Source organism: Eurypyga helias, unplaced genomic scaffold, assembly GCF_000690775.1.
Source record: "Eurypyga helias isolate BGI_N326 unplaced genomic scaffold, ASM69077v1 scaffold22778, whole genome shotgun sequence".
NCBI lineage: Eukaryota > Metazoa > Chordata > Aves > Eurypygiformes > Eurypygidae > Eurypyga > Eurypyga helias.
This window is the reverse complement of record NW_010267914.1, coordinates 29,445-52,848: the sequence shown is the minus strand read 5'-3', so window position 1 is coordinate 52,848 and position 23,404 is coordinate 29,445. Positions and strand designations below refer to the sequence as shown.

At 48.6% G+C, this 23,404-nt stretch overlaps 1 protein-coding gene across 1 annotated transcript in view; it reads right to left on the bottom strand.

The window, feature by feature from the left end:
• Positions 1-7,745: 7,745 nt before the first annotated feature.
• The window catches only part of GALNS (galactosamine (N-acetyl)-6-sulfatase), a 41,871-nt gene continuing 26,212 nt past the window's right edge, over positions 7,746-23,404 (bottom strand). The window contains exons 11-13 of the mRNA XM_010157590.1: positions 21,870-21,991; positions 11,189-11,306; positions 7,746-7,832 (exon numbers count right to left, since the gene is read on the bottom strand). Of these exons, the coding sequence (XP_010155892.1) occupies positions 7,746-7,832; positions 11,189-11,306; positions 21,870-21,991 (327 nt within the window). The remainder of the gene's footprint in view (positions 7,833-11,188; positions 11,307-21,869; positions 21,992-23,404) is intronic.

Genomic DNA, 23,404 nt, shown 5'->3' with positions numbered 1-23,404 from the left:
CCCAACACTCCCCCAGTGCATGGAGCTCAGGTATCCCAAACCACAGAGCCCTGATACCCGCAGTACATGGAGTCCTGCTACCCTGGAGCATGGAGCTCTGGTATCCCCAGTGCGCAGCACCCCAGCACCTCGATGCACCCTGACCTCTGCAGTGCACAGAACCGTATTTCCCTACTGCATGGAGCTCTGGGACCCTGCCTTGCCTCCGACAGCTTGGGAAAAAGGGTTCCATGACCAGGGGGGGCACTTTCACCCCCCTTCACACCCACCCAGCGCCTCGCATAGATAGCAAACTTGTTAGGACAAAACGATTTCCTGCTTTTCCGTCTCTTGTGAGCCCCTGGAATCACATTTTGTGTTTGTTAAAACCATTGGTTTGGCTTAAACTCATGGGGGATGATAACAGAGTTGGCCTGAGCGCCCTCGGTCCCGGACTAACAGCTCAGCAGCTGTTGGTGTCACCCTTTCCTACGGCAGGTCAGGGCACTCACACAGCTCCTATCTCCCACCGCCTGATGGGCCAATAGCCGTTTGCCCATGGAAAATCCATTGTGGATTTTTTTTGCTGAATGAGTACACATCTCCTGACATTAGCAAATAGGACTTGGATGGGGTCCAAACGCTGCTGGGTACAACCCGCTGGGGAAAGCGAAGGCGGTTCTAGCGCGCAGCACCGCCGGCCGAGCTCAGTGCCTGCTGCTGATAGCTGCGGTGGGGACAGCTGGGCTCCACACCCTCCAGACAGCCGTTAGGGCCTGTCTTCCAGGGGTGTGACAGCGTGCCAGCACCTATCCAGGTATTCTGCAGTGATTCGATGTGGGCTTGGGTGGTCAGGGCTACAGCAGCCTGGTAATGAAGGCAGAGCTGCTTTTTCCTACTCTTGCCCAACGGCTCCGTGGGTCCTCCCTGCTGTGAGAAGCTGCTCTCGCACAGGAGGAACAGCCAACAGGAGGGGAAGCTGCTCTCCTCTCCAACCTCACTGTGACAGGCTCATATAGGCACAGCACGGCTCACGAGACACCCGATTCTGCCCACATCCCAGCATCCGACACGTCCCGTGTTTTTACGGAGCTCCCAGTGCTTGATGCAAACCTTTGGGAATGGTTTGCCGCACACTGAATCCTCCGCTGCTCTGTTTTCTTCCGAATTCATCTACAGACAGCAGAAGACGCCTGTTCAATGGATGTCTGCCTGAGGTGCCAACAAGCGGAAGGCCAGGGCGAAGGTTACTCCCTCTCTTGTTAAGCTCCCCACTCCCAGAGGCAGCCCGCACAGGAGGTCAGCATGCCTCCTTTCACCTCCATTCCCTTCCAGACTAAGATTTTCCCTGAAGTCAGATTATCTCTTTGGCACTGGAAAAATCCTCTCTAGCAGCAGTTCCAGCAAAGCAAACACGGACGAAGCGCGTAGCCTTCCGCTGGAACAGGGGCTCCGCAACACCCTCGCTCCCTCAGAACAACCGGAATGGTTGCTCTTTTGTAACCTTACCAACCGCGATACCGGACAACGAGCTATTCCAGCAACTCTTCTTCCTGGCGGATGGAAGCGATGGAATCTATCTGCCTACCCATGGAAATAAGCAGGAGCTGGGAAAGGGCTCTTGCAGCCTGCTTGCAGTGCCCACACCAGGCATCCCTGCCTTCTGCTTCTCACCAGTGGAGGGTCCCTAAGCTGGGGGCTTCATCACGCGCTCCTTGTTTGTGACCCGTCTACACAATCACCACCCCTACTAGCAGAAGACACCCCCACATTTTTCTCAAGGCTAAGCCAGGCCCCTCACACCAACCGACGCTCGGAAAACCAGCAGCTCTCACCAGGACGAGCTCCCGGGGCTCCCACCGGTCCCTTCGCATCCAGCAGCAGGGTGAAGAAGCAGCTGGGGGGGATCTCTCCTCCTCGGATGCAGGATTAGGCCTCTTAGACACCATCAGTTCTGCCAGGAAGAGCACAAAGGTTACACCAAATCGGACTTCAATGATGCAGCTGCCAGAAACTACACCACAGGCCGGCTCAGGTTTAAAACCCAACATTTCTCAGATCTCTGTCAGAACTTCACCTCATTAATCCTCCGTTTCAAAGGGTATGAATTGCACCGACCAGTACAGACTGGTTTTTAACGTCCAAAGTAAATTAGTTTTCCCCGTAATTGTTCAACCTTTCAAACAACAGTGCTGACTCCTACTGCAATTTCCATCTGAAAAGAACTTTCCTAGGCCCAATTTCCAAATGTGATGTCAAAGGACTTCGGCTCTGGAATATCACCGGGGAGGTGTCTCAACATCCGCTTGCGGCTCGGAGAGGTTTAGGGCTGTCCTGTGGCTGGCAGAGGACTCACCACCTCGGATCTGGACCCCGCAGAGGGCACTGTAGCAGGGGGACACTGGCTTTGCCTCTCTTCCAGACACAGAGGTAACCAGTGATTCAAAAATATTTGAGAGACGTTACTAGCTGGTGAGCAGAGAAACCAGGGGTATACAAGCTTGAGAGCTAGCTCTAATCAGCTTAACCAGGCAATTAGGAGAGCTGTGCTGAGTAGGGAAGTTTCTGTTCCGTTAAGGATTTTAAAACTTCAGTGTGAAGTGGAACAAAATGCCCAAAATTTCAACACACCCCACAAGGGGAAAGGAGAACTAAAATTTCCTTTCAAATCCGCTGGAACGTTTCGTTTCAATTTCAGCTTTAGAAACGCATGCACTTTAAACCCATTTTTTTTAAAAGAACAAATTTGAAAATATCTTATTTCAACAGCAGAAGAATGCAGTTTCCCAGCCAGCTCCCTGGGCTCAGGACCGAAGCGTTTGTACTGAACAACGAGCGAGCTTCGTCCCTCTCCCAAAAAGAGGTGAAAGCATCGAGAAGCAGCTCTGCTCTTCCATAGCATCCTTGTTTGCACGGAGCCGAACCCAGCACCTCCTGCCCGCTGCAGCGGGTTGGATCAGGCCCTTGCAGAAGACACAAAAACCCCCTCTTTCTTGGGGAATTTTGAGTCCAATCCGGAACTAAAGGATTTGGCACACATTCTTTGCTGCTGGCAAAGGGGCCGATGGGCTCTTCAGCCCCTAACCCTTTCAGATGGGAATCGTGCTACCAACCTACACACCGCCCAGAAGGGCATTAAGTGACTCCAGGAGGGACAAAGGCATAGGGAGCTGCCAGATTGGCTCTCTCAAAAATTTGGATGGCAGAGGGGTTTTTTTCACTCCTAAGAGACCACAGGCTTTTGGCTCGGGATCCACCTTTCTTTAGGATTTATATAATCCGAACTAGACTTCGAGCAACAACAAAACTTTAAACGTGGGAAGAGGATATAAAGAAAACAGGCAAAACAGAGTTTTTTCTCGGTGTTTAAAATAGCCGTTCTCCAAAGGAAAAAAGAACCTAGAATGGGATTTCAGTTCTTCCCTTACAACTGTTCTTAAAAATGAACAGTTTAATTCAAGAGGCACCGCCGTGTCGCCTTCTGATAACATAGGGAAAAACTCACATCAAATACTGTCAGAAAACAAAAGCAAAAGCCCGTTTCCAAGTATCCTAACTGTTAAGAGAAGTGGAAAACAAGCCGCTCAAACTGCAAAACCATTCTTCGGGTACTGAAAGAGCAGAGTAACTCTTAAGAGAGTAAAAGTGTATGCAGTCTGTGAAGCTTCCCAGAGCTGAGGATGACGGCAAGATCCCCGGGGAGAGTTTTCTCGTCTGGCCGTGCCGCAGAGGCTGCTGGCAACTCTGCAGACAATAAACTGCCTGCCGGCACTGCCTCCCCCTCCAACCCCCAAGTCAAACCCTGCTCACCTTCAAAAGGCCTTTCTTCACCTGCTGAAATGATTTCACACGCTGACGGCAAAGATATCGTCACTGGGAAAAAGAAGAGTATTCTCCAACCTTTGGGAGATGCTCGCCTTCGCTTTGGGTGAAACCAGGCTTTCGGAAGGTGTCTGCCACGTTCGGGAAAGGGTCCACCTGGCAGGTACCAATTTGCCGGTTTCCACCTGGCAGCGAGCATCCCAAAGGCGACAGCCTCCTGCTCGGTGATACCGGTTCCAGTTCCTTTGGTAAAAGCCCAGCGTCACCCTGAAAACTCCGTCCCCAGGCACCGCGTAAGGTTTTGTTCGCAAATACGTGGGTATTGCTCGCCCTCGTTCCCCTCCGAACTTGCCCATTTTCACTTTTAATACCGTGCTCCTCAGCTTCCCCTTTGAAACGCCGAGGCACGTTATCTTTCATCGCTGCACTCAATACCGTTGGCAGGACATTAACCTTGGCTCTAAGTGTTCGGAATTGATCTTCTGCTTTCCAATTCCAGTGTTCAGATCCCCAAATTGTTGGTCCGCAGAGACTAATTTGCCACCGAAATAATCCATTTGTCGCTGCAGGATTTTAAATCAAGGCTCCATTTTTGCAGCCATAGACTGTAAATGCAGTAGGACTTTTTTTTTTTCCCACGATTATTAGCTACATCAATTTCAGAAGCTTCTCTGCATGGAGGGTCGGATGATAACACAGCCTCAGGGGCAGAGCAGGGAGACTCGAGAGGCTCAGCTAATTGGAAATTAAAGGCAAGAAAGAAATTCCTTGGACTGTTAGCCCAAGCAGATATTAAGCTTTTAGCAGATGTATTTAAATCTAAAGAAAGGAGCATCACATAGAAGCAGTCTCAGGCAGACTTCATCTTTCCTTTAGCTTTGACATCTTGCAGCTTGAGAAGGGAAGCCTCCAACACACCAGCTTCACTGCTGCAGATCCCAGTCCAGCCAGTAAACCCCACCAGACTCTAGTGCACACATGACCCCAGGGTGGTCCCACCGGCAGCCCCTGCAAAGCCAAACCGGGCAACTACCGCACGGACCGACTTCAGATCAGAATCACGGGATGATTATTAGGGGCAGATGGGGTACTACGTGCTGGCAGCTTTGTGCTCCTCGGCGTGCATCGGTGTTTTTGAGCTGCACGCTGGAAAGGCTCATCCCACCGGCTATGCCGGTGGACGCAGCCGCAGGCCACGTACGCCCCTGGTCCCTGCACCAGCCTCGGAATTGTACTTGGCAGGCTGCGTGGGCTGGGAAATTGATCCACGTTAAAAATAATACAGGGAAAACAAAACAAGCTATTTTTAAGCCAAGTCAGTCCCACGATCTGTGAGGCGTGCGCCAAAGCAAGGTGTTACTCGGTTGGTTCCCAGGTGCGCACAGACAAATCATATGATGCGTTTCTGATAAATTAGTTTATTTTTCTTCATTAGTTCTTCATCTTGCAACTTTAAAATCTGTACATCTTTGGGAAAGGCATTGATTTAACATTCTGGCTTACTCTGATGTAAAACTATTCTCATTTAAATTTAAAGCAGTAGCTTCTTCACATTAAGCTCTGATCTTTTGTAATTAACGGACATGCAGGTAATTAACAGTTATCACGTGACTTCCCTTAGAGCAAGCAGCTTTCCAGTGCAAAGTTTACATCCAGTGTCTGTGCACTGAGAGATTATTTCAGTGAGGAATGGGGACTTTGTGTGCCGGGGAACCAGGCAAACAGGGGAAAAGCAGTAACTTCCAAACTGCAAGCTGCGGAAGGGTCAAGAACAAAGCGGCAGGCAGGGGACACGGGGCAGCAGGCACCCAGGATGCTCACAACACGCATGCTGCAAATGCCAGTAAGGGAGAAACGTGCCTGGGCTAGCGCTCAGAGGATGAGCGGCGATGCTGCGAGGTGATGGCTTCGCAGGTAGCACGCAGAAAGACAAAGCGCCGCTCCAATTTGCAGCAGACGTGTTCCTAACCACTGGAGAGCTGACAGGGCGTCGCAGTGCCTGACTCCCTCCTCTGGTGGTATCTCTGTCTGCTGATAATAGTGACCTGCAGGGCTCTGGACACTTCTGGGTGACAGAAGCACTAGAGCAGAGGTGGAGAGCATCGAGAAAAAGGGAAGTTACTGGTTTTGCCTGGTGCCCTGTGCTGACAGACACCGCAAGTCCTCCCTCCTGCCAGTCCTTCTCAGACAGCATCGCTGAAGAACCGTCCCACCAGGATCCCTCAAGCCTTGAGCTATCCACACTATGTCAAAACAAGGAGAAATGTTATGGATGAACTGGAAATGGCTTGATATGCTGGGAGGACAATGAGCAACGTCGTAAGGCAGCTAAGAGATCTGGACTATAAACAAAGGCCATTTGCAGACGCAGAGAGAGATTCAGAGGCTCTGCCGGCCGATGAGACGTCGGCTGGGATCCTGGCAGGTGGAGCAGTAAGAGCAGACTCCAGTGCCGTTGTTATTACAATCTCAGAGGATTATCCAGCTTCATGAGATATACAGTCGGAATGACGGTGGAGGGGATTTCAGGTAGCACAAACCCCAGGGGCAGAGAGAATGAGAGCGTTTGGGATTTCAGGGAGGGCAGGAACAAGCCCGTGGCAGGCAGTAGCACAGCAGTGAGCCCAGAAGCGGAGCCCTCAACCCACCTCAAGCCAGCCCCAAGCTTTCCTTGGGAAGGAAGAAGGGCTGTTTGCCAGTACAGAGCACCTCAGTTTTTCCCAGGACAGCGCAACGCCACGCAGCGAGGGCATGTGTACCGTATAAAACACCCGAGGGGTGGGAGCGGAGCTGTCGGGGGTACAAACAGCCCGTTTGGGGTTGTTGCCAGCTACTCCCCTGAAGCCCCGGAGTAACCTTGCTCGGTTTTGTTCGAGACACATTTATTAGCAGCAGCGAAGGGCGTGAAACGGGCTCGAAAGCAATGTGGGATCGTGCGAAGGTTCGGCATTTACCATGAACTCTGTTTAGAGAAGTGCTACACCCAGGCTGTGGAAAGTTTGCACAAGGAGAATTCCTCAGGGAGCGCAGACTGGAAACAGGGTCAAGAGTTAACATCTGATGTAAACGGGCATTTCTGAGCCTGCAGTTGGCTGGGCCCAGACCCTGAGACCAGATGTGTGACTTAAACCATATTTAGACCCAGATTTTTGGAAATGAAGAAAACCCCTTAAATGAACAACTGACCCCCAGCTCCCTAAGAATATCCTGCACACCATCAGTAAGGCAATACTTGCACAAACACCACCTTCACGTTTCTTTATACCGTCACCTAGGGAACGTTTGCAGCTACAGATGGAAGGAATGCAAGGGTGTTCTCCTCCCTGGAGCCTGCCCTTTCGTCGGGAACAGGAGGGAGCACTTGTCTGCACCCAGCGATGCACAGCACCGGCCCGGGTCATACAGCTGCACCCAGTACTCGCCAATTTAGGAAGAAAGGAAAACCAGGCTGGTGTCCAAAGAAACAATGGAAATCAAATGTTACAACAACAAGTTACAGGCAAACAAAACACGGGCAGTTTGGGCAGGGTTTTCTGGTGGGTGTAAGTTTCCTGAACAGTCCCCCCATGGCTCCTGTCGGGGTATTCGAATAAGCAATGATTGGAGCGAGCCGGATGGGTGGCAGGAGCAAGAGGAATGGTGCATCCATGGCATTTCTGAGGTGATGGCAGAGTTATGGTTGTCCAGAGAGTTTTTACAGCTGAAAGAGTCTTCACTGAAAAGTTACCATTTACGGAAACAACTAAAACAACAGAAGAGTAGAGGCTAAACCCTGAGCACTAGCAATATAAACACCGTCCCTTTTGGAAGAGCAAATGATGACATCATACGTACATCACACCCTTCCTGTGTAAACAGGAGTGCCAACATGAGAAGACATGCACTGTAGACTGTATGTCTGGCTGGTTGTAACTTTTCTGTGTAGTTCTTGAGGGCTGCAGAGATCAATGAGGCCAAAAGCACTTCTTGGGATCAGATTTGGGTGGTGTCAGGCACTTCCCAAGCTTCTCACAGCCGGGGGGAGACCAGTTCTGTTAAAAACAAACAAAAAATATACAGAAAAATGAGCCATACCGAAGATCTGCTAAGCTCTGTACCCTAACCAACCCCCCTTTTGACTTTCACAAAGATGCTCTCATGTCCTTCTTGAAAAATGAAACCCCTCCTGCAGCTGCTGCTCGCGGGCTCCTCAACGTCCCGACTCCAGACACTATTCAAAAAGAGCTTTAGGAAAGACCATAAATCCTTCTGCAGCAGATGATTCCCTCTTCTGGGATCCAGTGCTCTCTACTGTACAAATGCAGTCTGCTGGGACTCTGCTGACCTTCCTCTCTTTCCTGCAGTAGCATGGAGCAACCAGACCATGGGGTGTTGGTGACACCTCCAATTTTCCCAGGATCCAGGAAAGAGTTCTCGTTCTTTGCACTGAGATATCCATGCACTTTCTTGAGGAAGCAAGCAGAAAGCAACAGAAGGCCAAGGGTGTGAGAGAGAAGAATGCCTGTATATTAACAAGCATTTTGATGGGTGAATTCATGAAGAGATGGAGTAGGAGGCATCTATGAATTAACTACTCCAAGTGCCTGCAGACCAAAACCACTCACCTCCCTCGTTTCCATGTTTCTGGAACTACCTTTCTCCAGCATGAGTACAACACAGAAACAACGTCAGCAAGGAAACCCACAGCAAAATTCAGCTTCCAAAGGGATTAACGGAGGAAGGAGTTTGGATAAAAACTTTTTCAAATTCACAGGGTTTTGTCATTTAAAATTAGGGACCGTGGTAATGTGAGTGACAGGTTACAATTCCCGTTCTGCCTTCGCGTTCAATCTCTATCCCTCTCTCCGTCCATGGGAGGCTCCTGCTGTCGCCTGGTAAAGGCCAGTTCAGCTCTGACCTATTGCCTCTCATTTTATTTATTTTTATCCTTCAAGTCATTTATGTTTTCTTGGAATTAAATTCCTGTAGAGTAAAAGAAAAACTTAACCCCAGCCAAAATGCCAGAGGAGGATTCTATTCCATACAGCTGACAACAGATGGCAGTGAGACACCGGCTATCCCTGCTGAAGGAGCAGCCCACAGAGGAGCTTTGGCAGAAGGCTGCTCACTGCACGAAGGGCTCCAGACGGTTTAGGAACAAGCAATGCTGTTTTCTAAATCTCTTTCTCAATTTTAAAATGCACAACCACTGCTGGAAGTTTCAGATGCTTGACCACGCCATAGAGGTAACAGAGATTCAAAGAAACAAATGAAATGTTTGCTCTTTTGCAAAAATAACAAATCGAATCTGCTCCAGTCTCGCAGTCCAGGTCAGCTTTCCTGGATCCCTGCTCTAAGTGTGGAGAGCCCTGAGGACACCATGTGTGCTGCAAGTCAAACACGCTGTCGAGCCAGCGTGGCTCTGCTGCACGGAGCAATTCCTCCTGCCCTTCCACAGGAGGAAAACCCAGCAGAACCGGCTCCACGGGAGCTTTATCTACACTGCTGGTGGGACACAGCACAGATGGGCCGGCAAACACTTCCCCTGCTCAGGAGGGCTGATGCTGCTGCGCTGATGTCGTAGAATCCTTTAGGTTGAAAAAGACCTTTAAGAGCATCAAGTCCAACGGCAATCCCAAGAGTGCAGTGGCTACAAAATGATCCATCTGCTTTGCTCATGGGTGAGTAAAGACGAGCCTTCTCCTCTGTCCCAGAAAGGATATTAAATACCCATATCAAAAACTAGGTGACAGAATTTAGAAGATAGTATTAGGCACAGTATTAGTCGGTGATACTTACTTCCCAGCATCCTTCAAAGACAGATTTAGGGCCCAATCAACCCCAGCAATATTATCACCTTCATTTCTTGTCTCAAAAGGCAATAATTTTGTGCCTGTTTCTTTTAGTTTTGTGACCGTGTAATTAGCCTGTTAGGAATTTACACAGAATAGAAAACTCATGATGTTTCCTGCTGGGATTTGAACATTTCTTCGGAGCGGAGAACAGCCCCAAGCCCAGTGGGGAAGGCTTTCTGCCTCAGACAGCCTGAATGATCTGGTTTGAGCTTGGCCAAGCACTGGAGCAGTCATTAGCTGCCTCTGCTTATGGGCTAGGTAGGCATACATGGACTTGGCCAAGCCCTGCACATTGCCATGGCTAAAGCAGAAGCAGCAGCCCATAGTCTGCAAACCTTCTACCCAACCGAGATAGAAGGAGACGTGCCCAGGGAGAAAACTGACTTTCAGTAGCCCCAAGGAGAAGGCTGGGGTACAGGACCAAGGATGCGACCTCCAGGCCAGCACTTTTTCCATTATGTAACCCAAAGACACTGGGTGTTGACAAACAGACATTCCAGATGTTCGCACAGCACCTAAACACACCGCACCAGGGTAAGCTGCAGAACAGCCCAGTATGGCTGCTGTGTACGAACCAGTTTGGAGTTGGAATTAGCACAGAAGAAATGCCTTTCCAGTGAAGGTCTCTGTCAGCAGCCAGGCACTGAGGAGAGTGCCTGAACCCAAAAGGTCCCAGAGGAGCACAGAACAGTGTTTATTAAGGGAAAAGTTGAATAATGAAAGAAAACAACACAGAAACAATGGTGTTTCAAATCTTTTTCCTATTTAACATCCAAAAATAAACAGATGTGAGAGAGCTATAGAAGATCTTTGCCTTCTTACTAAGGAGACACGGCTCCACATTTTGTACTTTTCTGTCTGGCTGAAGTTAGCTCCTAAGCAGCAGGTACTGACTGTCTGTTTCAGAAGACTATTTCAGCATCAGAAAGATTTTACCTGTTACTATTTTGTGTCAGTCTACAGGCACATCCCCTTAGATTACACACAGTTTTGTCACCTAACAACTTTACCTCCTACAAGCCAGCCGGTTCCTTTTCCAGGTTCTCAACAAACCAAGCAGCATTTGACAGAAAAGCCAAACTGTAACTTTCCAACATACAATTTGAAACAGAAAACAGAATTGAAAAGGTTTGTCATGTTTCAAGCCATAAAGGCTTTGGGAGAGTCGGGCATGGGTGGAACTGGAGGAGACCGAGCAAGATCAAATACGCTCTCACACATCACTGTAAAAGAGCCACTGCCCCAGTCCCACCGCTTAAAACACAGAGAACTTTGCTGATTTGTGGAAAGAAGAAGAAAGATCTACAGCTACAGAGTTTATCACAGCGTTTTGGTAGACGCACCCAACTCACTTGGCACAAACCTTCCTATGCCACTGCATTCCCCAGGTAACCAACAGCCCTCTCCTCTGTGGAACAGCCAGACAGCCCTTCACACAGGCGAGCGTGCATCTCTCCTCTCTCCCCTCCCAGCATTAGGTGACATTTTTAAGCTTTTACAAGCTGTATTTTAAGCTAAGGGTTCTCAAATGTATTCCTGCTTTAACCACTCACCATGACGGCCCTGTCGCACACGTTCAGCTGTGGCTCCCCTGGCACCATGGTCGCTCTGTGTTGCTGGACGATGAGAGATATTCGCTCCATAGCCCCTTGGTATTCATCGCTGGCAAAACTAGAACGTGGGAAAAATACAGAGGGTATTAGTGAGGCTTCATACATGGCATCATTACGGTGTCCACGCCACTAAGCTAGGTCAGAAGACTTTTCCTGGGGCACGGCAAAGGAGAAGAGCACGTAAACATGGAGTTGACACTAACAGCCCACAGGTCTGTAGGGGAATGAAACATCTGGGCTGACAGAGCCCAGTCTGGCTGGGCCTGGAGGCTGCGGGTCTGAGACGCGCTGCTCAGGGCAGCCGGGACGGCAGATGGCTTGCCCTGGCCAGCAAAGCGGCACGTGGCACCTGGCAGATCATCTCTCAGCATGGGGCTTCAGCTTTCAAACCCGCTAGTCCCAGTGGCCCCAGAGGCGTCGCTTCGTAGGCAGGCACACAGGCTCCAAGCTCGCGTGGATTCCCAAGGGGGATCTCGTTGGCAAAGGGGGCATGTACACAGAAGGGTGCTCCTGGGGTTGTCCTCAAGCTGTGCCCTAAACAAACGCCAAGGGAGGCTTCCCAGACGCAGGACAAACACCTCGCCGGACGCGTTAGTACATAAACGAGTCGGCCAAGGCAACCCTTCCAGCGTGCCACCCAGCTCTCCACGCGTCCATCCTCCGCTCATTTAAGTGCCCTTCTGTAACACGTGCATCACGCGGGGGCGTTTATTGCAGGGGAACAAAGGTAGTGTCAATACTTTGATGTTTTTTAAGAGTGTTCTCAAGCGAAGGGTTTCAAATACAACCGCTGGCGAGTAAATCTTCCATCCCCGAGATGAACTAATATTGTACAAACAGGAAGAAGGAGCAGAAGAATAGAAGTGACTTGTCCAAGACAAGAATACCTCCTCCATTTCGCAACATCCACCCTGGGTTTCTGCCCCATCTACATTCTTCCATTAGAGCTTTATTAGTCCAAGCTGGGACCCATCTGTCATGCTCCAAACCCTCATGCAGGGTTATAAATTACCAGATTTTCATCCACCCGATTACTCCAGTAGGTACTTGTTTAAGTGGTTCAGAGTGTACTTCACTAATACTTCAAGTATTTCGAAAATGGAGGATTACTACCCAATGATCTCATTTTGTCCATCACGTTAAGAGTCACTTAAGAACCAGAGCTCGGCAAATCGCTTCTGAAGATAAAAGAAACAATGCAGCTTGGTCGTGACCTCGGGCTCCCTTTGCTTACAGTCCAAGCTGGCCACCAGCCCCACACTCCAGCTAATTTCCTTCTTTGAAAAACAATCACATTTCGAAGCCCAGTAATGTGCCAGCAGTTTCCAGTAAACCCTATAAATATCACATCTCGGCAACCATCCAGAGAGAAGCTGATTGTGGGGATGGGCCTGAGCTTTGCTGATAGAGAACCGGAAGGGAATATGAAACGACGAGCTCGAGCAAACCAAGCTGGTGCTCTCACACCCAGCTAGCTGTATCCCGGTGGAGAGGCTATCCCCGCGATTTCCACACGGAAATTCAGATTATTCTTGCAAAGCTCCCCAATTTGCTTGCTCCTCTCCCCCCTCATCCCACCTCGGCTCTCACAGCAGCCAGCTGCTTACTCCTGCACTGCCCCAACCGCTGGAAACAGAGGGACGGGCAGAAATTTGGGAGCTGCCAAAGACCATCTGTGACTCACGCCCTGACGAGGCCGCTGGAGGCGGCAAGCGCTTGGCTCAGCCCGTGTTGCATCCCGGTGGCACGACGGCCTTTTGCTTTGGCGGGATTTTTATCTGGAAGCCCTCTGGTCGCGTTTCAAGAGGATTCAAGGATTGCCAGCCCGGCAGCGCGCTTGGAAAACAAACCAGAACGGATTTTTAGAAAGAGGCAGCGGGGGGTTTAAAGCTAACCCGTGTTGACGCGCCGAGGACAGCGAGAGCCTGTGCAGGGAGAGGAAAGGCTGCAGAGGAAAACACACCGAGGGAGTCTGCCTCAAACCCCAGGCGGGTTCCAGGGATGCGCACGGCTTGTGGGACACCTGAGCTGGAGACTGGATGAAACCTGGGAGCCAGAAGCATCCTAAAGCCTACGTACTGTAGTGACGGAAACGGAAATGAAATAGATGAAATGCAGTTTCGGGAGAGACGTGTATTTCAGACTTTTAGATGTCTATGGCACCTATTGTGCCTGGATTTGAAAGCTCTTCCAAACCCAAGCTAATCACACTTTATTAAGATCCTCGCATTAAGGATTAATATGAATTAATACACATTTTAATCAAACGTTAGCGTTTAACAGATACTCTAGATATCAAATCATGTAATGCCTCCTACTGCTGCTCTTGTAACTACCCAATGTGTTTATTCCTGTCACATACTTGTGTCATCTCCCCAGCATTTAAGATCTTCTTTTGGAAGTGGACCCACAAGATAAAACGTTGCTGCTAACTAATTAAGCTCCACAGCATCTTTGCAAATATTTAAGTGCTAAAGAGAGAGCCCAATTTCATCCCTCGAAATGGCTTTTCATACATAGGATTCCAAATTAGCTCTAATCTGGACAGACCAGTGGAAAACACAGCTGTGGTCTGGATGAAAGATAAACAATATGTTGTCATGACTGCTGCTTTTTGCTCCAAATATGCCAGTCCTGGTGCAGTGAAAAAAACCATCTTTTTTGCTATAATCTTCACTACTGCATTTATCCACAGCATTGTTGCTCATTAGCAACCTAAGACATGTGAATGCTGCAGTCTAACAAAGTAGGCTTGAGTCATTTAAATCATCTTTTTGCTTTAATTCCCATGTTCAGGAGACTCCTGGCTTTTTCAGCTAGCTCAGCAGTGACGGGAAATCTTGGCCTAACCTCAGCTCCTGGTGTTTTTGAACTGCTCTCCCCTGCAGCTTCTACACTTTTAGATTATTTCAGCATTTAGCATAGGCTGAATGACTTCCCCAAAGCGTGATGGAAACAGCTTGGCACATATAAAAGACTCGCTCTTCTCACACAAGTACAAAGCTGGCTAAAGCTAAAGAACATGGATAGATTATGCTCCAAGTCGTAGCACTAACCTATAAACCTTGTCTCAGTAGGGCTTACCATGCTCTTAAGCTGGCTAAACCTGTTGACACTAGCTTAAAACATATCCGATTGCAGCTGTCTTCCTTGTGTTGAAGTACATGATGGTGACGGACCCCGGGTGCTGGAAGGTGTCATTCAATACTGGGAGATCATCACAGATCATCTTCAGATGCCTCAATTAAACTATCTTCCTCACCCAGACGTGTATTGAGTCTCCGTGCATGGCAGGGGACTGCAATGCCTGCGGGGTGGCACCGGCCCCGGAGATGTCGTTGGCTGGAACTGGAGTCACAAAAGGCAAAGCCGTGCTGCTGGTGGGGTTGGTTTTCCTGTCTCGGTCCCTTGGGAGATCCTCATTCCTCACTCTAGCGAGCTCAGGTTTTGCCCAGACAAACCTGTTTCACTCCACGGCGTGCGCCAAAGTCCAATATCCATGCAGTGATTTGTGAAGTATTTACTGACTGCGTACGGTGGGGTTAAAACTCTCCAGTGTTCGGCAAGAAGTGCATTTTGAGGCAAAATCTGCAAGAGAAGCGTGCCTTTAATCTGTATGTAAGATGGGGATAATTACTTCACGGCAATCAGTCTGTTAATGAAGCTGGGAACCTCTTTCTCCCTGTCGTTTCCCTGAATGCGTATGCAGGACCAGGCTGCGAGGGCAGGGTTTGCCACATCCTCTGTTCCAAAAAGAAATGGAATTACCTATACAGGTGTTTGGGCATCATTGTCTGCACGGAGATCCAGACCTTGCTGCCTCCGGGGCATGCTGCATTTCGTATTCTGGTTCAACAGTCCTGCAGAAGGAGAGCTGGGAATAGCACTAGAAGAATGAGAGGGTGAGCAGGTGGTGTTGTGAGGAGTTTGCTAAAAGAGATCCCCCAGCGTACACGAAATTATTCCACGCTCAGAATGAGGGAACGGAGTGGACAAAGTCCAGGGTCATTACATTAATTGACACTTTGCCTCCGGGAATTCTCTGGAGATGCAATCAGGGCTGGATTGCGAGCGCAGGGTCCCAGGCACAGGTGTGGCCTGTGCTTCCTTCATTTAGCGTAATTGTGCCTTGGCAATCTGTTCCCATCTCCAAACAACTCCAGTGTAACCTGCTCTGCTATTAACCCCACCGTGCCCTACGCCGAAATGCAGGTTTGGAAGAAGGAGGGTTTGTCTCACACGCTGCCTTCGGCGTTGGAGCTTCGGTTTAGTCAGTCTTTCACCTCCAGGTCCGCTAGCATCCTGAGCTGAAACGAGGAGAGGGCGATCCTCTGCCATCAGAAACACACCCTCAAATAGATCAGAACCAGAGCACATTAAAGAGCATTTTCAGCATCTTTTAAAACCTAGATCTTGATGTTTTATACCTCACCCTGGTGATTCATACAGGCACAGCGCAGTATGTCTATCCTGGGAGTGACAGGACCATTATTCTTGACAGGAATGTAACAAAACGGGCGTTACAATGCATTTCACAGAAACCTGAGCGTCGGCTCTTCGTAGCAGCTTTCAGATTTATAGCATGTTTTACCAGACGCACATGGAGTTATGGGAAAAGCATAAAACTTGGCTAATGGTTTTTATGTTTTACTTCCTTCTCCGCTGGAATTATTTTAATTAAACTCATTATTTTTAATAGCGAAATATACCCAGATTCAGGTAATTTGATTTTATCTGTTATCAGTGCTGTGAGGCTGCTCAGCACTGTAGTATCCAAGTCTTGATCTTGTCCTATTATTCAGTCTTCCTCAGTTCCTCTCTTCTATTCTCAAGTTTATTTGCAATTTAAAGTCTGCACAATCCACGGGGCAGCGAACAGGTCTGGGACTCTGCTACTGAAACATGCCAACTTGCAATTACTGGAAAGATCCACCGGGCCAAAGGAAAACAAAAAGGGAATCAAACAGAAGGACTCTGGGCTGCTCATACCCCAATTCTGGTCCAGCAGCATCTCAGGGCCCCAGATACAAATACCCCATGAGGGGCTTGTGGCCAGCGAGCCACGCAAATACCTGGAGTACTGATGATGCCCCTCACTTGGGTGGATTCTCCAACAGTGTCCGCAGCTTTCCTTGCAGCAAGATGTGGTCCTGCTGATCCTCTGCCTGGTCCCCCATTTTTATGGAGGTTGTAACTCCCTGGCTTTGAGAATCCTGCCTTTCTGCTGGATTTCATTGCAAGAGACCACCATATTCAAATGGCAGAGGCCATAAAGGCAGAGTGACTACGTAAAGCCATAGTCTCTGCGTGAACAGGCGACAGAGAACATGACGGTTATCCACCTGATCCTCCTGGTAGTTGCTTCAGCAGTATTTCTGAATCATACTTTAAGCAGCGTGTCCTTCAGGCTACTCCCCGAGGCTGCAGCACTGCCCGGATCGGTCTCTGAAGATGCCCGTGTCAAACCGCAGCTTGGATCGAGAGGAGTTTGCTTCCATCCTTGGTCCCCAGGCTAGCGTCTCTCCTCGGCAGACGTATTTTTCTACAGCCCTCTCCCCTCCAAAGCGTGCTGTGTGCTGGCTGTCGCGCCGGACTTGCACATTTCTGACCACCTTTCTGCATCCAGCACCTGCGTGGCTGATGCTGGGTGTTCTTTACTGGCACTGCCGAGGCTCTTCATCCGCAGCTCTCCAGTTTCCGTAGCTTTAGTTCTCATCGGTGCCGCCTCTCCAGTGGCAGCAGCTAACGTGCCCCTGCCACGTGGCTAGTGCCATTTCCTTCTTTGTCAAGAAGATGAGGAGTCAGCATCTCCCCTGGGCAAGATTCTCTCTGTTATACACATTTTATCCCCTGTTTTGCACCGTCTCTCTTTTCCCCACAGTGAGGTTTCTGCCCTGATCAGCAAGGTGAGACTGGCAGCTTTTCTATCAGATCCTTTCCCCTTTAACTTCCCTTCAGGAGCGTCTTCCCTTCTTTTCTGGCTCCATAACCAGTGCAATTACCTCTCTGATGATTTCCTGGGTCTTCCATCTGCTCAAAATAGGCACTTGTGAGCTCTCTTGTTAATTAATGTGTTCTAAAATAGTTATGTTCATCAACCAAGCCTTATCACTTCCATTTTTTTCCATAAGAGTAAAGTCTGTTGCCCTAAGTAAAACACAGGTATCCTAACATTCAAATTGTAGTAAACTTGGTTTCGAACAGAGGCTAATTGCTCAAAGCAGAAGTCGCTACTAACCTGGAGTATCAACAAGGCGTGAGCACGCTGTACTTACTTGTTATTAAAGCTTTGCACCTCTGGCTCAAACCGACAAAATTGCAGAGATTTCTGTTAAAAATTCTTTTTGCAGCTTTGGTGTCTGACTCAAACCACTCTCCCTGCTTCAGTCTGCACTGGGTATTTTGTTAACTGTATTTTAAGCTGGGCCAGCTTTCGCTATACATTATTACCTGTGTTCTTCCTGACTGACAATGAAGTATTTTAGTAAAGGTGTGTGTAATCTGTGACTTGGGTAATAAAACTGACAACTGGCTGAGAAGATGTTACCAACAGATAATTTTTCTGAATTCGTCACACACAGTTTGAATGGAGAAACAAGTTCCTTATGTAGGACTTAGCGGACACACAATGCCCCAAACATAACAGAATTTAGTTAAGAAAAAGACCTGTCAGACCTTGTAGTTCTGCCTCCTGATAAATTTGGTAACAAAGACACCCCGCAGTTTGGGTATTTTCATACGAAGCAAAACCCCGTAGTAATTGCATCTAGGGAAGAAACAAAATACTGCTTACACTTAGAGAAATGCTTCTGCTTTGTGTGCTGCCTAACACAATCTTATTTATATTTTAAAGTTGAGAGCTATAAAAAAAGAGATATCTTCTATCCCACAGCCTACACAGATCCAGCTAATCTGATGGATGACAAAAGACACAAAGGGTTTACCTGTCACTGCACGAGGACTAGATGACAAGGTAACTCTTATGTACGTGCAGTTACATTACCATTTTTGGCAACAAAAGATATATTATTTAACAGTAATCACTCTTCTCTGAAATATACTGCCCATATATACCCTGGTGTTGCAGGTGTTCTTATTGCAAGCACCTCTCCAGATGCCAATTTTGCCTCGTCAGTACCTGCAGGCATCTTTATGCCCCACCTCATCCCGCAGCCACATAAATCTCGAGCTTGGCCTATGGTGCTGAGCTTCGCTCAACACTAACAGCCCAGAATCCTGCAGTACTCAGGAGATGACTCCTCTTTCCAGGAGAAAGGGGAGTTAAGAGATTGGTGGTGAGTGTATCTGGTGCCAGTGCTGAGTGTACCAGTCCTGAAGGTCAACTACGGGACATGGATCTTGCTCCATCCAGCCCACCGATGTGATGATGTAAATATGCCATCATCTGGGCAAGCTCAGGCAGCGTGAGAACTCCTAACAGGCATTTGGCACTGCCATGAATCCCAGCTAACAAAATGCAAGGTCTGTGAGGCTCTTGGATTGCTGGGGTGAACACTCAGTCCAGACTGAGAAACACCAGGAATTAACCTTTCAAGGCAAAGGGGGCAAACACAACTGTGTCCCTTTGGCAGAAGCTGAGGAGCAGGAGGTGCTCCAGCCAAAACCAGAGGGGCAATAGCAGGCAGGAACAGTCCCAGTCCTGTTGGGAGGGACTGTTCCTACAGCCAGACATGCGGAGGGACGCATCGCAGCCTGACATGAAGGGGAACCTAAGCGCAGGGTGCCATATGGCTCAGAACTGCCAGACGTGTCCTCAACATGATGACAGGACCTGCCTGTAATTGCCTGACCAGTTTTTCCACTGCATGAAAAGTGCTCCTGTGGGAGATAAGCTTTTGCTGATATTGTTTCCAGGCAGGCTCCAGAAAATCCAGTGAACTGTGTCAGGAACAGGAAAGACTTGTCCTGATTCACCACAAAACCCAGGGAACTGAAAACTTCACAAGCTGTCTCCAGATCTTCAAGGACTTGCATCTTCAGCGACCCCTTCAGCAGCCAGTTCTCCAACAAAGCCTGAAAAGGTTAATCCCTGTGTTCTGAGAAGAACCGAAATCGCAGCCTCGAAGAAGTCTCCAGTACCTTGTGTGCGCAATGGCACGACCCAAAGACATTTCAGATGAGACTGCCTGGAGAGAAGCACCCTGCAAGTCAAGAGCGTGGCCGCAGCTGATTGAGCTGGCCGGTTTCTAGGATGCCCTGGCTCTGAGATCCCCCGGGATCCTACAGGCAGCCCAGATACATAAGCAGTGAATCTCTCTGCAGGTGAAACCTCATACCGGTGGTTTTGTGTGTGACCTTGCTCCAAAATAATGCAAATCACAAGATACAACTGATAATAAAAATAATTTTAGGGAGAAGAAAAGGCTACAATAAAATAAGGAATAAATGAAATTTAAAAAATGAGCAAAAGCAGGCAGAGAGAACAGGCCATGGGTGTGCCATGCTGCTCCTTCACAGCAGCAGCAGAACTAATCCGATCCAGTACAGATTTAACAGAGCGAAGTGGCAAAAGTAAATTACATAAAAGAGGGAAAGGTACCAATAAATCAGGGGTTCAAAGCAGATTTTCCTAGATGCTTTGGCAACAAAACGACTCACCAGAAGAGCCAAGCTGGTGAAAGAGCTATATGCTACGCTGTGTTCCTCCAGGGCTGTGGGAGGGTGAACAGAGGAGCGTGGCCAACGCGGGCCGCGAGCACACGCACACCTCGGGCTGCGGCACCGGCAACACCCCCCGTGCGTACGGACAGACAGATGCACGCTTGGAGGAGAACGCGGGGTTCCCTTCTGAGAAACATTAGTGTCGAGACTCCCAACAGGCTGTCTGCCAAGGGGGATAATTAAGCTAAATAAAAATACACAACAGTAACAGCTCCACAAATGAGGTTAATTTAATTACCACATTCGATAAAGGAGACCCACTTCCCATGAGTTTTCTATTGTGACCAGAGAGGAGACAATAGCAACAGAACATGCTGCAGAAAGGAAGAATTATTTACTAAAAAGAGGTTTTCTATTAGGGTCTGCACATTAAACAACATCACAGCTTTCCATAATCATGTCATAATCTTGCCATAAAATTCAATCAAAGCAACAGCTTGTGAGCATCCAAAAAAATCAATGGAACCGTATGAGAAATGATTGCAGATGTAACACTGGAATTTATTTCAGTGCTTGATCCATGGTGGTGGCAAGGAACATCTAAATAACAGGGAAGCAGGTGTCTTGCAAAGGGCTCTTAGGGAAGAGCTCCTCTGCCTCAAATGCAGAGGCAACACAAACAGTAGGCGAACTACAGTTTGCTTAATACCACCCATTTGGTTGATTTTTGGAAAAAGAGGTCATTTCTACCCACTCATCTTCCTAAAATGCAATAGTTGTTAAACCGAACAGGGCATAGGCTCATCTGGAATCCCAACCCAGCAGCGTAGTTTCACTGAGCTGAATTTAAAATCCATAGAGCCGCAGATTCGCTTTATTCATTAGCGCTGAAACGCAACAGAGCGCGAGGGCTAACGTGCTGGGCTTCTGAAGAGCTTCATACACGGCGTAAGGCACCTCCAGGGTGCTCGTCTGTTAAGCGAGAGAGAAGTGAAAATATTTTTCCTCCCCTTCTCTCTCTAGTGAAAACACTTAGTGGACAGCACAGGCTCAGTTCTTTGAAAGTAATGGAGTGAGTGTATCCACTCAATTATTTAAAACAGTTGAGTAATTGCAGCCCTGTCAGCTCAGAAAACATCTCTCTGTTAAAGCCGCTGCACAAAACCATTTCTGTGCAGGCGATCACAGAAGCACTGGTTTTCCCCTTATTTATTTCTACCTTCTTCAAGTCGGAGCCACTGGTGAGGGATGAGGCTGCACGGCCCCGTTTGCAGCTAGTTTTGCCGCAGGGTAAAACTCAGTCAGTAGAAGGAGGGAGGTGGGGACACCTTGAGAGCTTTTTTGGAGGTGGCAGGTTTATATGTGGGCTGTGCTGGCTGACGACTACATAAATCCTTACAGAAATCTCCCAGGGCATGGTGCGTGCCGGAGATAAATATTGCAATAGTAGGCTTATAGGAAAATGGATTCAGACAGCCAGGAGAGTCCAAGGATGGAATAGGATTGGGCAGAAAGTCCTCTTGCTAAAGACCCTCTGGAGAAGCTCCTTTAGCACAGATTCCAATCCACAGATTTGCCTTCCACAGATTCCAATGCACAGAGGAAAAACCCTGCAGAGGTCACTAGACATCTCTTCCCTAGCCCCAAAACCCACAGCTCCGGTGCACACGCTCCCCAGCACTACTGCTGTATCCCACAGCGGCCCTGCACTCAGTCCTGTCCTGTCCCAAAGCATGCATTCTGCCTCCTCGCCCAGGGGTTGTAGGACACAGAGCAAGAACGACCAGACTGACGAGTCGAGCCATGGGCATGTGCACATCCATCTCACCTGACCACCTGAAAAATGAAGGTTTGTTCTTTTCTTTTTATGCCTCTCACCAGCAGTAGCTTTCTGGGACAATTTTCAACCGGATTGCAAGAAACAGCTACTAAGGCAAATGAATTCTATAAAGCACACGCTGAGAGCGCTGAGTTTTCCCATCTTCGTTAGCTGGCTCACCTTAGCGGGTACTTCTCGCCAGGGTCCCTCCCCAGGTGGAAAAGCAGCGGCAGGGTAGTGTGCTCCTCCTGTGTATGCGTTGTCACTCCAGAGACATTCTGCCCAGGACAGAAATCAATGCCCTGCAGCGAAAAGGAAAGAGGTCATCAAGGGTGAAGCAGGGAAGGGAGCAAAATTTTAGCTGATGCCACTTTCTTCAGCACCTTGTTCCAATGTAACCACAAACCCCAGAATTATTTTAAACCCAGAGTCCGCTTCAGTTTGCAAAAATGGATTTGACGGGGTAAAATAAGGTGACAGTGTGGGCACCGCACTGACACAGAAGCTGAAGCAGACCTATTCTTGCCTCATAAAAAAGTAATCTCTATAAAATATTCATTAAAATGAAACGGCAAAACAAAAGACAAAGAGGTAAAACCATTTAATCATAAAAATCCTGCGTGTGGAAAGTATCTTCTCTCTTTGGTTTCTACAGCTTCGAAACACGCAGAGAGAAGAGGATCACTTGGCAGTTTTCTGATCAAAAAGCAACAGTCCCAGGGGAAACATCCAGCCAACCCATGGGGCATCACCCTGAGAAGCAGTGGGAACCTGCTAGCCCCCCTGAAACTCAGCTTGCCAGCACCTGAGGGCTCTGTTTCCCTGAAAAATGAAGCAAATCTGGTTAGTTTTAAAGAAACGGGTGCATTTGTTGACCTGATTCATAGCAAGCTGGTATTGAGGCACTCACCTGGCCATGACAGTGGGGCTGAAAGAACCCTATTAGGTCTGGAGACATTCCTGTCACTAACATTCAAGTCTACAGGGTCACAAGTCGGGATTTTCCCAGCAGCAGCAGTGGCTGTGAAGGGCAGAAGTACTGGCCCACTCCCTTTGCCAGTAGCAATGGGTTAAAGCGCTCGCTGGCCACCGAGCCGCCTGCTCGCGAGTCCAGCGCGGCGAGCTCTCTGCATCCACCCTTGCCAGGCTGCGTCTCCTGAAATCCAGCTGCTTATTAGCCAGGTGTCGAGCTCCCTAATCCCCCAGAGCCCGGCCTGTGGTCTTGAGGGCTAAGAGAACCCATTTAAGCCTTGGGAATAGCAAAACCCGCAAAGCACTAATTTCACTGAACGGCAAGTAAAGCAGGGGGCCCCATAGACCAGCAAGGACTAGCACCAAATGGACTTGTTAAAGCTCAGTTTTACAATTCCAGCTAACACGCTGCGCTCCTTACAATACCTCAGAATGCCCCGAGACACGGACAGAGACATGGAGGGAAGGTAAATGGGAATATTTCAATGGAGGTGGGAAAGCAGCTGTAGCATTTGCTTATAAAACAAACTGAAAGGGCTCTCTACAGATGTTGGTAGGATTTGATTGGCAAACAATTTTCTAAAAATATCCTGTGTTTTTAATGGACAGCTGGTCAGTGGAGCAGTTAATATTCTGCTTTTCAATAAAGCAAGAAGTTTAGAAGCCCATGAAATCCCATTTATCTGCACAGAGCTATAGATTCCTGAATCACCGACTGGAAAAATAAGAGAGTTGCTTGATAG